At 52.4% G+C, this 15,340-nt stretch overlaps 3 protein-coding genes across 3 annotated transcripts; 1 reads left to right on the top strand and 2 right to left on the bottom strand.

Moving 5' to 3' along the window:
- Positions 1-4,150: 4,150 nt before the first annotated feature.
- On the bottom strand, positions 4,151-6,534 carry LOC34623643 (AF4/FMR2 family member 4). The gene is made up of 5 exons (XM_026337648.1): positions 6,514-6,534; positions 5,478-6,191; positions 5,204-5,356; positions 4,714-4,836; positions 4,151-4,312 (listed from the first exon to the last, which is right to left on the bottom strand). The coding sequence occupies exons 1-5, from the start codon at positions 6,532-6,534 to the stop codon at positions 4,151-4,153; spliced, it is 1,173 nt and encodes a 390-aa protein (XP_026193433.1).
- A 29-nt stretch (positions 6,535-6,563) lies between these two features.
- LOC34623644 (U6 snRNA-associated Sm-like protein LSm7) lies at positions 6,564-7,460 on the top strand. Its single transcript, XM_026337655.1, has 3 exons — positions 6,564-6,651; positions 6,925-6,996; positions 7,318-7,460. Exons 1-3 carry the CDS (start codon positions 6,564-6,566, stop codon positions 7,458-7,460), a joined length of 303 nt encoding a protein of 100 aa, XP_026193440.1.
- A 791-nt stretch (positions 7,461-8,251) lies between these two features.
- LOC34623645 (nascent polypeptide-associated complex subunit alpha, muscle-specific form) lies at positions 8,252-12,985 on the bottom strand. Its single transcript, XM_026337647.1, has 11 exons — positions 12,772-12,985; positions 12,039-12,718; positions 11,728-11,840; positions 11,381-11,448; positions 10,820-11,230; positions 10,036-10,118; positions 9,720-9,904; positions 9,280-9,405; positions 9,049-9,147; positions 8,728-8,867; positions 8,252-8,571 (listed from the first exon to the last, which is right to left on the bottom strand). The coding sequence occupies exons 1-11, from the start codon at positions 12,983-12,985 to the stop codon at positions 8,252-8,254; spliced, it is 2,439 nt and encodes an 812-aa protein (XP_026193432.1).
- Between the last annotated feature and the right edge of the window lie 2,355 nt (positions 12,986-15,340).

Below are 15,340 nucleotides of genomic sequence, written 5' to 3'. Positions count from 1 at the left end.
TTTTCTTCAATGAGTAAACTGCTTGATATAGACTGCTGCGAAAAACGCTCTCATAACTCGTTATCTTTCCGATTATTTGAAACTCACAGTTTTTGCATCGATGTTACTATGAGTGGTGGAGGGTTCCTTTTTTTGCAACCCTAGACACACGCCGCAGGCGAGTGCGTAAGCAGGCAGCGCTGACCGGCTCAGAGTTCCAGCTTACGATCTGTTTCACACGGATTCACTTCATGGCTACCCGCCGGGACTTTAGAACTACGCCAAAACAGTCCTTTGATCCAAGGCTCTCGAATGCCCACCTTTGGGCCAGTAACCGAGGGGTTTTGCGTAGTTGCCTTCAAGGTGCTCTGTAGCAGGCCATCGTACAATTGAATTTTGCCCTTTTTTTATATTCAGCTCAGAATTAGTAAGGGATTGACCAGTCGGTTAGTGCGCTCGTATCCTATTAGGTGCAGAGTACCGTAATCGCTCCCTCCCATATCGAACAGTTGGATGTGTGCGAGCGAGATGCTTCGTGCAGTGCAGCTACGCACACCCGAGCTGGGCGTTGGCAGAAAGTGTGTGAGCTCTTTTGGAGAGCATCCAGTAACGCACATCTTAGGGTTAAGTGGCTCCTTGCGGAGACGCTAGACGGAGCGTTTCATGCAATCCCAGGGGAATACGCCCATCCCTCGAGCCCAGAATCAGATTCTCTTCCCCGACCAAATTTCAACTCGTACGGAGCCAGAAACGATCTCTTCTTACACTTAGCCCAATGGACACTCTAGGGCTACCACATGATAAGCTAGAAAGGCATTCCTCGCATACATCTTGGGCGCGACTCTACACTTACTAATGAGTCTTTGTACTTACTCCTGCTTGTAGCGGTCATCCTAAAAGCATTGGTTTTTTGATCTTAATAACAATCAAACCTGTGTGAGTGTCAAAGGAAGCCATGTCCCGAAAGCAAACAGATGGTAAAACTATTCAAAACAGTTCCTCAATATCATAACGTCTTCTAACGGTTGCTTTAAAAATAATTTTTAAAGCTACGGAAAAGCTGAATTTGCAAAATTGCGGTCTTGTCGATCGGCCTTGTTCCCTATTCCATCACCTGAATGCTCTCTTGGGTAGAAGCGAGCTTCTATTTGTGCCCTCACTACCAGAGAATGCAAAGGCTTGCATGACGAACAAATTTTACGCTTTTAGATGAAGATTCATGCCCGGTTCCACTAAGCCAATCTTCCAACTGCCTACACTCGATAGCTTTTTCCGCCTGTGAGTGCTCTGTCCTGAACGCACTTATACACGACCCTGCGTTAGGTTGAAAGCCTACCCATTCTTTATCACCTTAAGAAAATCTTTTCCAGTGATGCTCAAATTGTCTATAAAGCCATATGAAAAGCGTGAGGCACCGGAACATCCCTCAAACGACTCTAAAAGAACACGTGGCAAACGGTCTGGGGTATAGAGATAGCACGGTTTGTTTCCTCGGTGACTGCAGTACTTCCAATGCAGCTCTCATTGCATGTCAGCCTTCGGTTGAGACGTTGATGCTCGTAGAGACCTAATTGAAGACTTTAATGACAGGAACTGTTCACCAAACATGTAGTGAACCAGGAGACTAAATGCATAGTCGCTTGTTCTATGTTACATAGAGTATTCTCTCGTGACATTTCGCATAAAAACAGCGTCGTCTGACGAGATAATTCTGTTGATTTACCTGTAGCATTGCACAGCTGCAATCTTTTTGCGACTACGTCCTAGTTTCATGCGTTATTGACCGATGCAGGGAGACAGTCCCGCTGCGAGAACTAACGAAATGCTGTTTCCTTCGATGAATCCGCCGCAACCTCTGCTGTTGTGTCTGACACACCAAATCCTCCTGGCATTGTTGCTGCTAGCCGTGCGTCTATATTCGTGCCACTGCTAGCTCTGTGACTGATATATGTGCCATCCCACCCTCCACAAGCTTCCTGTGGTTATGCAAGTTGGGCTAACTGTTACTTTTGCTGATACCGTTGTTACTTCTTTCAGTACTGCTATTTGTGCTGCTACGACTCTTTCTTTCTCTAGTTTTGCCGCCCTTGTAGCTGCAGTCGCAATGCTTCGAGTTTTGGTATATGCCCCAGTACAAGTATTGCGTTCCTTCTGTCACGCACCAGGATGAAGATAGAAACGTTCTTCTCCATTTTAATCTCTGAATCCGCGCCATGAGGTGAAGATTCGGCGCAGATAGATGCAAGGCTTTCTCCCCCAAAGACTTTTTGTCTCGGCATGTGTTTTCTGACCTGTTCCTCAGGCTATGCTGTGCAGTCGTTGCCTCCATTGATGCACTCCATCCAATGTGACAGCTGTCTTCTGTGAGAAACTCGCTCTCTCATGTTTGCATACGAAGCCAGTGCCACTGCTGTGGCCGTTCGCGTATTGCTATGGCACCTAAAGCTTACCTGTAATTTGGCTTAAAAGCGCCCAGTTCTGGTGTTTCTTTAGATGGCGAATTTAGCTGCGCACTGCTCGACTTGGTACAGCCTAAAACAGCCTTTAATTTCATACTTTCTCGCTCTTTTATTCATTCTGTACTTTGGGTCCGCCAACCTCATTGCTTCTCTCAGGTTTGGGTCTCAAACCATCTGCCCCTTCTGCAGAATCATATCTGATATCGTAAGGCCATCCACAATCTGAAAACCATCCAGCATCCTTATTGAAAGGTCCTGTTTCCCAGCAGATAGATTATTGCCCCACTCACCCCGCAATAACATGGTGTTAGGCAAAAGGGAAAGAGGGGTAGCCGTTACAGAGCGAGCCGCAGTGGCGCGGTCTGAACGGCCACGTACCACATCAAAATAGCCCACATGTAAACCGAATGTAGACACTTAGTAAAGCTAAGCCATACCTCAAAATGGATACCCGACAAATGCATCCAGATAAAAAGTGAACCACGATGACTGTCAAAGTGTATCACGCCATTTGTGTTGGCATCGAACACATCCGCTACGGTTCATTCTCAACGCCGCACAGCCACTCACGTAAAAATTCCCGCTGGCTTTCCAGCAAGATTCAAGACCTAAATGTGCATTCTCACTTAACGGGCTACCGCCCCCTCTTTGCCCTCGAAACCACAGGACTCACAATGGACGACGGAACGCATCCATGAGCCTAGTTGTTTTCTACAAGCAGATGCCCCATAGTCCAGTAAAGGTGCATATACACACCCATAATTGAAAACGCTAACAAATAATGACCATCTATACCGTGTCCGGAGCACCAAATCGAACCGTCAGCCGGGCACCATACATTCAAGTAGCCACCATTACTAATCTCCCGCTAAGCCGAATGCGCTAAAGCCTATGCCGGAATGAGCTAATATACTCAAACTAGAGTCTTTCTGCATAAGCGGTTGCTGGCGTGGCTCGAAAGGCAGTGGGAGCTCTAAACTTAACCCTGAGGCCTGCTAATCCCTTCGAAGAGCATTCCATAAACTGATGTGAGCACTTTGGTTGCTCCTTTCTGTTGTGAAACTCGTGAAGGGAAACCTTAATACAAAAATGAAATTAGCCACCCTGATGGAGTCCCCTTTGACAAGAAACACCCAAAACGCGAGGCACTCCAAATTGCACGCCACAATGGAACAACAGCTCATCGCAAGTAAGAATCTTTTACCAATTGGACTCATAACTGCCGCTTCGCGGATACAGCCGGATGTAGATGCACACAAAAGGGGAGACTGACGGAACATTCCAAAACGTAGTGGAGATTCCCCATAGAGCAGGTCAATTCATCCAACCGTAGGAAGCCGTATTGCAAAAGCATTGAATGCACAGCTACAAAGCCATTGATAGCGACAGCTATATAGGCAGTGTCAAAAACAGCATTTGAGTCGACGGCAGAGACGATTGCGGCTGGTTGCGCCCAAGGTGCGCTGCGGGGAGTCCCGAAATGCTATCTTGCTGCCCCTATAGGGCGCAACGCGCACTAACCAGCATGGGGCACCTGAAGCTCCGAGAGCAGAGCGTAGTAATGCACATATTGGCTCACTAAGCCAGAGGTGGAAAGCAACCCTTGACCACCTAGCTTGATGCTGCTGCAGCCCAGGTTGGGAAGAGCAGCAGCAGCACGGCCTTCACGAGAGCCACTGCATCATCTGCTGCTCTTACTACTCCACTGAAGATCAGCCTAGCAACAGTGCATCCCTAATTGCACTAAAAGCATTGAGAGACATGCGATGCTTGGCTTCTTCTGCCGGCAACCACGCCCAGTCGCATACTGGGCTGTTGGCGGGGGGACACACCTGGGGCTGCCCGAATACGTGATAAGCTCGATAGAAGAACACCTACGGAGAGAGATACGCACGTGCAACTCAGCAGTACAAGGACAAACGAAATGACTCAAGAGGAACGGAGTTGGGGGAGAGCAGTGACACATCTATGCAAGCGGCTAACGAAGTTTGGGACAGACTAAGGCATGAGACACCCCAGCAACCGCAACCACGATCAGGTACAGCATGCGATCAAAACACAGAAAAGGAAGTAGGTACACACATACACACACGTACACACACATGCACACACAAATAAGTCACATGCGAATGCAGACACAAAGACACATGTACACACATATACACACGCAGGCAGGGAGGCAGAGTGCCATGGACAGGTACAGAGAAAGCAGTCCAGCGGGTAAGAAAGGAGGAGGAGTGGCAGAAAGACGATTAAAATTAACTTGACGCCACACCTGACGGCCTTGCACGGTTTCTCTTGGTTTGTTTCTGATGTGCTGCACTGCAGCCGGGGCAAAGCCGACCATGAAAGGCGCTTCACGCAAGCCCAGCTGTTGCATGCATAGCCGCGCCAGAGTCTGCAGCATAACCGCCAGCAACAGCAGCTTGTGCAATTATACAGTCATGTGAAGCGAGCACTGTTACTGAAATTAGGCGACAGAGAGGCGGTGCGGAGGCACAGCGCAACACAAGCAGAAGTACACAGAAAAGTCGGTGATGAGAGCAACGAACAGAGTCTCAGCAGACCCCTAGAGTGATGGCCTCTGTGAGTGCCATGCCTCTGAGAGCTGACAACTGGCACCTTGTATTTTCGGCACGATGTGCAATCAAGCTTAGTTCCTTGATAAGGTTTCGACTGCAGGTAGGGTATTAGGGACTAGTAGACGTTTGGCATCGCATCGCTCCGGGTTGGGTACAGAAAAATTAATAGCCTCAACAACTGACCTGTCTCATTGTTTGGCCATGTCTTCTGTCTTCTACCGGCAACTGCCAGCCGTTGGCATAGCGCACCAGGAGCAGCAGCACCCTCTCTGGGCTTCGGGAGAGGGACTGCTCCTCTCGCTCTCCTGTTGTTGATGCGGCACTCCCAGAGTCAGCCTGCACACCATATGCACGATCTATGGCAGGTGTTGTTGCCACAAGTAAAAGCCCAATCCCAACGTGACCTTTCCATGGGCCTCTAGGACTGCTGCTAGGGCGCAATACAGTGGCTGCTTACGGCTTGCTCTTGCTGATGCTGCTTCTGCCTCTTTGTTTTGTGCCTTTGCAACGTTAGCCCCTGCTGCTGTAGCAGCATGTCCAGCTCGGACACCTGCGCATCACCTGTTTTCTCCTGCTGTTTCTCCCGCTGCTGTTGCTGCTGCTGCGTTTCTAAGAAATGCCCAGGCAGCTGCATGTACGTTATCTCGTCGCTCAGAACCGTGGTGTTGCCTGTTGAACGCTCCCATTCTTCTTTGTAGAGCCGAAACTGCCGCTCATGTTCAGGTTCCTTGTAGGTCAGAGGAAGTCGCTGCAACATCAGGGAGGCCTGCACTTTGAGCCCGCGATGTACCGACACTTCATATTCAGGGGGAGGGTCATTCAGCAGCAGCGTACCCGCACGCAACACACCGGCCTGGGATGCTGCCTTTGCTGAGGCTGCCACTGCCTTTCCCCCCACAGATGCGGAGAAGTGCTGCCGCTGTGAAGAAAAGGTGGCTGGTGTTGCTGCCCAAGATACGGTTCCAGCAGTTGCCGGCGTGTCTGCCACTGCATCTGGAGTAGCATTACCCGCTATGCGCAGTGCGGTAAAGTAACAACGAATACAGCCAAGGGCACGGGAGGGGTGCAGTTGTGGCGGCACTGTCGCCATCGCCGCTTGCACCGCAGATGCTGCTGCGGATGGAGCCGTTGCCTGGGTATACGATTCTTTGGACTCTGCCAGTACGTTTTCCTGCACAGATCATGAGAGAAAAGCCTTTGCGGTTAGGTATTTTAGAGATTAAAAAACTAGCGCCGCTGTCCGAGGCGGCAAAGTTCGGAGTCCACACGGGCTGCCCCAGAATGGCACACTGCTTAGATGGACTGTGAGAAATTCGGGTCCTAAGTAAACTGCCGCTAAAGTCTCTGCGTTTGCTTTAAGAAGGACACGCCGCAGCAGCCACCCCGACGCCAGGAAGGCTCCCTCAAGCAAGCCCTATTCAGTACAGAGCGGTAGGTTCGCAGTTGCGGCCGTCCCTGCAGTGGCAAGCAGACCTTCCAATAGCCTAGTCTGCTAAGCATTGCTTTTCCTCCATTGCATTGATCTCTTTCTCAAGCATGAAAAATGGCTTCGAAGGATGCGCGCTCCGTTATCGACCCCTCCAAGTTTCTTAACAAGAAGGTCCGAGTTAAGTTCTCGGGAGGTCGAGAGGGTAAGGTGTACTCCAGCGTTTTCCACCACATCTACAGCCCACTTATCGCAGTGTAATGACTGGCCGCCCATGCTCATGAGGGCAGCCCATGGGAGGGGCCTCTCCTGGCACAGTTTACCGTGCTCTCGACACCGAACTTTACGGGTATCTGCCTGGTAGTTCCCCAAGTTGAGCTGTTGCTCTGCTAAAAATCTCGCCGAGTATGAGCGAGAATGGTCGCATGACCAGTCCAAAAGAGAGGTTGCGTCCATTTGTGGTGGTTTTTGCTCGCAGTGGAAGGAACCCTTAAAGGCCACGACGCCGTATGCAATCTGGTGCTGGACGATACAGAGGAATTTCTAAGAGGTGAGACCCTCCTTGTGCACTGACTCCGCTTTCTAAACCCTCAAATCCGTCTCGCCGAGCGGCATCTTCTCTGCAACTGGCGTCTTCTCACCCGAGGGCGGCCACATCGCTATCGTGCCTTTTCCCTTATACCCCCCTTCCCCAGAGTGGAACTAGCGGTTATCCTGGTGCCCTCGCATGTCTTAATTGGGCTTCTGTTCACGCCTGTGAAAGCGGCATGGGTTTTGTGGGAGCGCCTTTACGAAGTGAGTAGGGAGAGATGCCTTTCGCACACTTTTGTGTACACAACATCAGCGGGATAGTGCTGTGCTTGTGGAGCAGACCCCGAGGACTCTAGTCGGCTTTTGGATACCACGCGGTCCTTGGGACTCATTGTGGCACGGGGCAGCGCAATCGTCCTCATCTCTCCGGTGGACGGTGTGCAGCGTATCGAAAATCCTTTCCTTGGCGTTGACGCCCAGTGAGGCGCGGTTCTTCACTTTGCATTGACTTAATTTTCTGCGACATTGATTCCGTAGAATGACTGCGTTCACGCGGTTCCCACACTGGTAGGGACTGGAGGGAAGCGTGGAGCCCTTCGCTCCCCGATAATGCGTTTGCTAGCCCCCAGGCAGATGCAATTCGGCTTTTTAAATGACATTCAGTGTTCCTCCGGGGGCATCTGAGGCTATCATAAGTACAGCCGGAAATGTAAAGCAGGTCCGGCTATCGCTGTAGCTAGAAATACGCCTACTTGATTGGCGCGTAATGCTGGCCGAATCTGCTTAGACCAACTTCCCTCCCTCCTCTGGGGGCAGCCACACTTGCCTTCAGGCCTGCCCAAAGATGTCAGTGGCATAAATTAGGGATAGGTATGTCTCTTGGCTTTCACTCCACATCCGCCGTTGCTGCTAGGGGAGGAAGGGATGACGGACGTATCGCCGGGGGGCGACATCTGGCAGCAGCTCCGTCCTGTGTTCTCTGCAATCAAGAACCCATTTGCTGTTACCCCTGCCTTTGCAAATGCCGCTAAATTTGAAAGGCACTGCAGCTGCTCTGAGGGTTGGTCTCGTCCGTTGCTGCAGGCAGTCCAGCAGCTGCCTAAAGATTAATAACGCGGGTGTGGCCCCAAAGTTGTTACTTCCCACTGCCGAGACAGGCAAGTAGGGTGTCTCTTGGGCAAACAAAAGCAGCCTGATACTGTCGGAGTGAGCAAACGGATACGTGAACACGTGTTTAGCGCCCACCCGCCGTGCTCATGTCGGGCAGTCCCGAACTACGCTTTCTTGAACGTGACCTTTTTAGCCCCCAGTACTGGTGCCCTAGGCTTCATCCCCGCAGGGGGCTTCTTGGGCCCGTCTGCAGCTGCAACTCCAGGGGTCGGTGTAAGCTTAGCAGCTCCCACCGGCTTTGCTGCTGGTGTAGTTCCACCTGCCGTTGCTGGAGCGGTACGCGTTGCTGGCGTTGGCTTACTCTGACCTGTCAGCGGGACGCCTACTCCGAAATTTGCGTTAGGGTCCTCTGGGACGTTCGAGGGCAAAGAGCTCGTACTCTTGATGAACAAGGGAGTTGCGGCGGTCGCCTGGAATGGAGTATCTGGTAGGAGAACACGAGTGACACACCAGACACCTTACGACGAATCTTGTGTGAAGATCTAGGCCAGCAAGCTCACGCACATGTACAGACGGAGGTAGCACACGCTGAAGCGCTGGTACGCAGACTTCGGAAAGAAGGCAGAATCAACTGTTTTACCTGAAGGCACCATTCCTGCAAAGTCAAGACCTTCAAGAGAGCGCCATTCTGGCGGGAACTTCAGAACCTTTTGAGCCTCCGATAAATCGTGCTCTAGCATGTCTATCACCACGTGCTGCTTCTCAACCTGCTGCTCCAACCTGCAGCAGCAATATGCATACAGACTCCCAAGCACCTGAAGTGTTACGCATGGCTCGCACCCAAGGCAGTCCCAGGCATCGTCTTGGGCTTAACAGGAGCAAAGCAACAGGGCCATAGCTTAGCACAGGCCTCATTAGTAGCCAGAATTTCGGGTCGGGCTCAGGGAATGAACAAGCGCACTTTCTACACAGCAGCAATAGGCTAATGACGTCGTCTTGGTCCTCAGCCTCGAGGTTTGAGAAACAGCTGGCGAGTTCGGAAAGACTCTGATACGTCCGCCTGAACAGCGTGAAAGCCAAATGCATGACGCGTCTTTACGCTCTTCCACACAGTAGAACATCTGCGGCCCAAAAGGTGGTTAGCGGCAACTGCTGCTTCTAGGGGCAAGGAAACAGTCTCTGGGCCACTTACTTGCGGGGTGCTGTTAAACCAGTAGTTCCCCAGCGATCCCAGGTACGTTCCTTTGGTCTCAGCATCAACTGGTTCTTCTTGGGGAACACGGGGTAAGCACTAGAGGCCTCCTTTGGCTCGCCGGACCTGAAAAAATAACACGAGCATTGGGGCCATTTAGCATTAGGGGTACTGGAGGTCGCTTTCTATGCAGCACGAGAAACTCGGTCTCGTTGCCTGAACCGGTCCTTCCCTCCAGTTCACCCTTTGGACTTGGCAGCTCTGTCTAGTCACTCTCAGCCGTAACCGCTCGTACAAGTGCATGATGACGGACGGGGCCAGATAGCCTGCATGTGCTCTTTCCCTACTCCTGAATGGCGTATCGGACCGCTGCTGTGCTTCGCTTTTCTCCTGTCTACGAGGAACAGCCCGCCCGTTCTCCATGAGTCCACATAGCGTACCTGGGAATAACTTCGTCAACATAGGGCTTTTTATCTCGGACATAGTACGGCCGGAAGCCCGAGTAGATTTCGTCTCTGGTGCCGGAGTGCTTGCGCACGGCCCGCATAGACGGCGTTTTGGGGGGAATCTGAGACTCCTCCGGAGGCCGAAAGGCCTCGCCATATCCGCCTCTAATGTTGTTAATCTGAGAAACAACCCACGCCTCTACAGGCCCCTCACCTTCACCCCACAATGCCGACGCCCTCAAGGGACAGAAACTAGCTGCAGCTAGTCCAGGAGTGGCTTCGGGAGTCGAGGCAGGCCTTTCAGACTCACGTGCCGCTCGACAGCGGACCACTTGGTCTTCCCGAGTTCTTCATCTCCTCGAGCCATCACATAACCCCTTGTTCGAACTCCTTCTAGCTGAGTCAGCCCCTTGCTGCTGCAGCGCAGTGAAGCACCCATGCAGCGTCGGTAGCTGCTGGTAGATAAGGATCTCATAATAGGCATCCCGCCTCTTGTGCATAACAAAAAGAAGACAAAAAAAGACTGCATCTTGGTCCTCACAGGAGCCACCGCCTGGGGGCCATGGATCAGTGCCCTTGGAGTGGGGGCTACCACAGGCCGTGCATGAGCGAGCAAGAAGCAGAGTACATGCTGGTTGAATGCTCCCTTCCCCGAAAGCTGGCACAAGGGTCGATCGGAGGAACTATCTAGCGACTAAACACGGCTGCATGGCGATTACACTTCTTAGCTGAAGGGACAAGAGTGGGTAATCGATAGGTATACGGAAAGGGCACACGCCTTTGCAAGGTGGAAGACTAAGACGAATCGTTGTCGTTACCAACAGGCAGTAGCCCTGGCTGCTCCAAGCACACAGCATCTCCATCTTACCCCTTGAGGAGTCTCCTGTCCTCCACTGGGTTTTCCGAAAGCACCGGAGCGATTGGTCCGCTGCTGCCAGTTGCATCTGGACTCGAACGGGAGACGCAGAGAGCAGCCCATGCACTTGCCCTCCGGCGAAACGCTTTTGAATGGGCCAAGGAGAAGTCGCAGGCAGCGCTTTACCCCATGTCATATGCGGCGAGGCCCACGAACAGATGCCAAGGGTGGTGCTTACCTTTTTTGACGGCTTTTGGGGGTTCCGGGGTTTCACTTTGTAGAGGATACCCCGGCCAGTAATTTCCCGGGAGAGTCCCCTGTTGTGTGCTAGGACCCTGGGAGCCCTCTTCATACGCATACGGTTGTCCGTACATCATGGGATGCGGTGGTCGGACAGCTTGCGGGGGATATGCAGCATATGGGGAGATCTGAGCGTCTGGGAAGTTCATCCACTGAGGATGAGTCCCCCAACACCTGGCCACGTCCATAGGCATAGGTGTGGGAACTGGCCAAGGAGGAACCGACATAAAATAGCCAGGGATGCCCCCAGGAACGCTCACACCTCCCAAAGCTCCGGCGTCAAGGCCTCTCTCCACTGGGCCCTTCATAGCGTCCCTCATTTCTGGCCTCCGATCGGCCAGGCGCCGGCCTTCAGACACAGTAAGCGTTTTTCTATGCGAGCGCATGCGACTGCAGCACAGCTTGTGGAAGGCTTGCTGCAGGCTGTGCTCGAAAAGAGGGACCTGCTAAAGCCACAGCTCAAGAATGGAAGCATCGACAAGCTTAGCTCTAGACCTACTGCGCCTCCCGGGATCTTCATGATGGAGCGGAGAAGCGGGTCCTGTCGCGTAAGCCACCCAATTTCCCCTAAAAACGAGAAAGAAATCACTCGGAAAAAAATATGCAGCGTAAAAGCGACTTCCAGCATTCCAGCCGGGGGTGGACCCCGTTTCCTGCGATTGAGCTGGGCAAGAATAACAAACCCCATTTCAGACCTACAAGCGCTGCGCCCCTCTCCTGCCTTTAGCCTCGCCATGAAATTGAAATACACGTTCGTGGAGGCCTAAGCCACTACTGTAGAGCACTCGCACAGCAACCACTCCCTATGAGCTCCCTATTTTCAGGGTCGTTGCCTCTGCCACGTACTGCTTGTCGAACACTGGAATGGAGTTTCCTAGGAGATCATGAGCCAGTTCGCTCTTCGGTGCCAAGTCTCCGACTCCACGCAAACGCCCCAACTCGTCGACACTCTCCAGGCTCTAAGGAAAGCAAGGACGCAGCAGCATGCATACATGCGTTGTCCATTCCCGTCCGTCTTTTGCCCTCCCTTTTGACCACCCCCTCGGCTGCGTAAGCCAGCCCGTCGCTGCTTGCCTAAAAACCAGCTCTTCTCACTGTGCCGCGAAGATTGCAGCAAAACGCATATGTATATAGATACATATATGCTGGCCGCTCACCTGCTTAGGTGCTGCCGGCTTGGAGGCCTCAGGGCCTACCCCAGGGGCCTGACCGGCACTGGCAACTGAAGCCTTCTTAACGGGTGGTGCAGGGGACGCTGACTTGTCAGCTCCTGGAGGCGCAGAAGGGGCACCAGCAGGACCCGAAGCCTCCTGTTTCGGAGGACTAGCGGGCTTCCCAGCACCTGCAGCGGGCTTCAGGGAGGCTCCTGGCACCGGCAGTGGGGTGGGGCCAGATGATTCCTTCGCAGCAGCTGCAGGTTTGGGTGCGCCTGGCAACCCCTTCACGGCTATGGGGCTTCCAGCGTCGGGCACAATCTTCGATGTCGGCGCTTTGGATTCTCCAGGGGGCCCCTTGGCCGCTGAGGCAGGCAGTTTGGGGGGTTGGGAGGTAGCCGGCGGCTTAGGCGCGCCGTTTCCCGGAAGAGACGGCTTTTTTGCATCTTCTGGAGACTTGGAAAGCGGAGATTTGGACTCACTTAAAGGCGTTTTCGGCAGTAGGGGAGACTTGGGTGGACTCCCTAGGGGTTTGGTGCCTGCTGGGACCCCAGGGGCCTTGGGCAGTTCTTTCTGCGCAGCTTTCAGAGCCGGTTGTGGAACATCCGGCTTGGAGATTGTAGGCTTGGCAGAAGCCATAGCTGAGGCAGCCACACTGGAAGCGGCAGACTTTACAACAGCACCTGGAAGGGGCTTGAGTGCAGCAGGGGTTAAGGGTTTATTCGGGGTTTTTCACCAGGTGGGGCAGGTTTGGGGGCACCTCCAGGAAGAGGGGCCGCTGGTGGCTTCGTCAGTGCGGCTTTACCAGGAGGAGGACCGTTGCCCTGAAGCACGATCTTGGCCCCTGGAATGCCTCCTCCAGGGGGCCCCCCCGGGGGTGGAGGCCCCTTGCCGACGATAACGACTGCCTTAGAGACAGGTGGTTTAGGCACGGGCAATTTCTTCTCCATTTGGGTGACCCTGAGGAGCTTAGGATCTGCAGGGTGTCACGGGTTCGTGGATACTCTTACGCTAAGTAGAAGGCCGCTAATGCTTTACCAGTTCGCTTCATTCGCCTGCTGTACATACGTTCCGCCTGCTCGTTGAGACCAGACCTGACAGGGGCGCATGAAAACGAGGGCCCCGAAAGGGCTCAATAGGTCAGCTACGCCACTCTAGAGAGGGTAAAAGGCTCCTCGCAGAGAAGCCCCCTGAAGGGCTCGAAGTACCGTACTGTAGGCCACCAAGCGGTCCAGAGAGAAAACCCACCTGCCGGAGTGCGAGTATCGCTGCTGTGCACTGTTTGTTGATGCTTTATGGGCAAATATTAGCTACTCAAGCTCTCGTTGGTGCCGCTATATAAGCCCTATGTGGTGGGAAAAACTGCGGGAGGCATGTGAAACTGGGGGTATCCCGGGGCCGTCCTACACACCACTGCGGTCCGAGGCCAGCAAGTCGGGGAGGGCGACCAAGCATCATAATAAAAAGGGAGAAGGGAGAGAATATAGCCATGTAAGAACTCAAATACCCTCAATAAGGCTACTCAAAGCCTAGACGAGTGGACGGGGGGGGACACACTAAGGACTTCTAGGCTCAAAAGGCAGCCCCATGGGGATGTCAAGACCAGACCGTCGGCCGCGGCTCTCACCCCAATTCTCTTTTTCGTGCTGCTCCTGCTGCTGAAGTACGAAGTGTCTGATTGCGCAGAAAAGACACTATGATTCCATTATTACCAAATAAGTCTGCCGCGGCTGGGCTTTTTTCACGCGCTTGGTGTTGGTGCCCGCGGATGGTGGTATGGCGTTTTACGATGACTTCGGTCCTGCAAAGCAGTGCACGCAGGGCCGAACCGGCTTATGACATCACTCTGCTGCCTGTTGCTGGCGAAGCCGATAAAGAGTGGCACAAAGCAAGATAAATTAGGTGCTTTCTTGAAGTACTGCGCAATGGATTGCGAAGCGACGCAGTAGAAGGGTGCAGAGGCATGTTATACGGGGTTCTTTTCGATTCCAAAGCACGAACCACTTGCGACAGCTTTTTTAAAAGAATCTTGCTAAAATACTGTGTAGATCCTAGTGTAACCGCGGTAAATGCGAGGGAAGCAACTGCCGCTTTTTTTTGCAGATAGGGACACGTTGGCTCTCGAGCACCATGGATCAGAAGCTTGTGAGCAGCCCTGAGACGGTGGAAAAGGCTAGTTCTCCTTCTGTGCTAGTTTTGGCCTTATGTGGGCATCGTTCGATGTGTCTAATCCTTTCACACTGAAAGGGGGACTCCTGGAAGTGCAATCGACGCAGCATATACGCTTGCATGCGAGAAGGCAGCGCGCAGTGTTAACTCTCCGCATCATCCTCTTAAGAGAGTAGCTATACTATTGTCTTATGCAGGCTTATCTTCAGCCGCCTCTAAAATAGCCTGCGCCCTTAGGTCTGATGTGGAGGGTCACTGCTGTCCGTATTTGAGGTGCCTCGTCAGATCTGCATGGTGACAGCAAACCTTCCGAGAGCTTGAGTATTATGCTAGGTAATCTCGTCTGATGTGACGAGTGCTAGAGCACTCGAGGCACAACAACATCTACTCTGCTTCCCTGAAGGGACAGAAAATCACCGGACATAGAAGTGTATAGGCCTTCAAGGAAACATGCGACGGTGAAACGGCAGAATGCAAAACAGATGCACCGAGGAATCTTAGGTCCCCTCAGTGCTCCTTTATCATACCTAGCAAAAAGATCAAAGCATTTTTGTGCGTTGCCTCTCCATCATGTGAGGGGTATCTATAAAAAAGGCAGCTAGAAAGTCGTCTCAACCAAACCTATTCGAACAACTTGCCCCGATAGCGATGTCTACACGCTTCGAAGAAACAGTGCGTCAGTGCTGAGAGCCGGAGGGGCCCTTACTTGGGTATGCCCCTGAGCGTAGCTATTTTACAGAAATACCTGAGTGCAAAGAGGAGGGAGGGTCGACGTCCGACAGAGTCCTCCCTACTCCAGCAGCTACCTCTGTAGGGCAATACCTGTAAAAGGGACGGCAAGTCATCTACTACTTCACGGGCATGCACGACCCACGACCCGTCTAAGAGTATATATATATATATATATATATATATATATATATATATATATATATATATATATATATATATATGCGCATGCATGTGATATTTTAGAGAACGCGAGTTCAGCAAAAATTCAATGGCAAGCCATGTTGTAGGCCCTAGTCTCCTACGTATTGCCTCTTGGCAGACTTGTCGATATCACCCTGGACTACGAGATGAGATTCCCAATGGGAGGTTTTACAACACCCAAGCGACTTGCCAAAGGGCATTCG

The sequence above is a fragment of the Cyclospora cayetanensis genome, unplaced genomic scaffold (genome assembly GCF_002999335.1).
Source record: "Cyclospora cayetanensis isolate NF1_C8 unplaced genomic scaffold, CcayRef3 CcayRef3_contig_199, whole genome shotgun sequence".
Taxonomy (NCBI): Eukaryota; Apicomplexa; class Conoidasida; order Eucoccidiorida; family Eimeriidae; genus Cyclospora; species Cyclospora cayetanensis.
The sequence above is the reverse complement of the archived record's forward strand: the minus strand, read 5'-3'. Positions and strand labels throughout refer to the sequence as shown.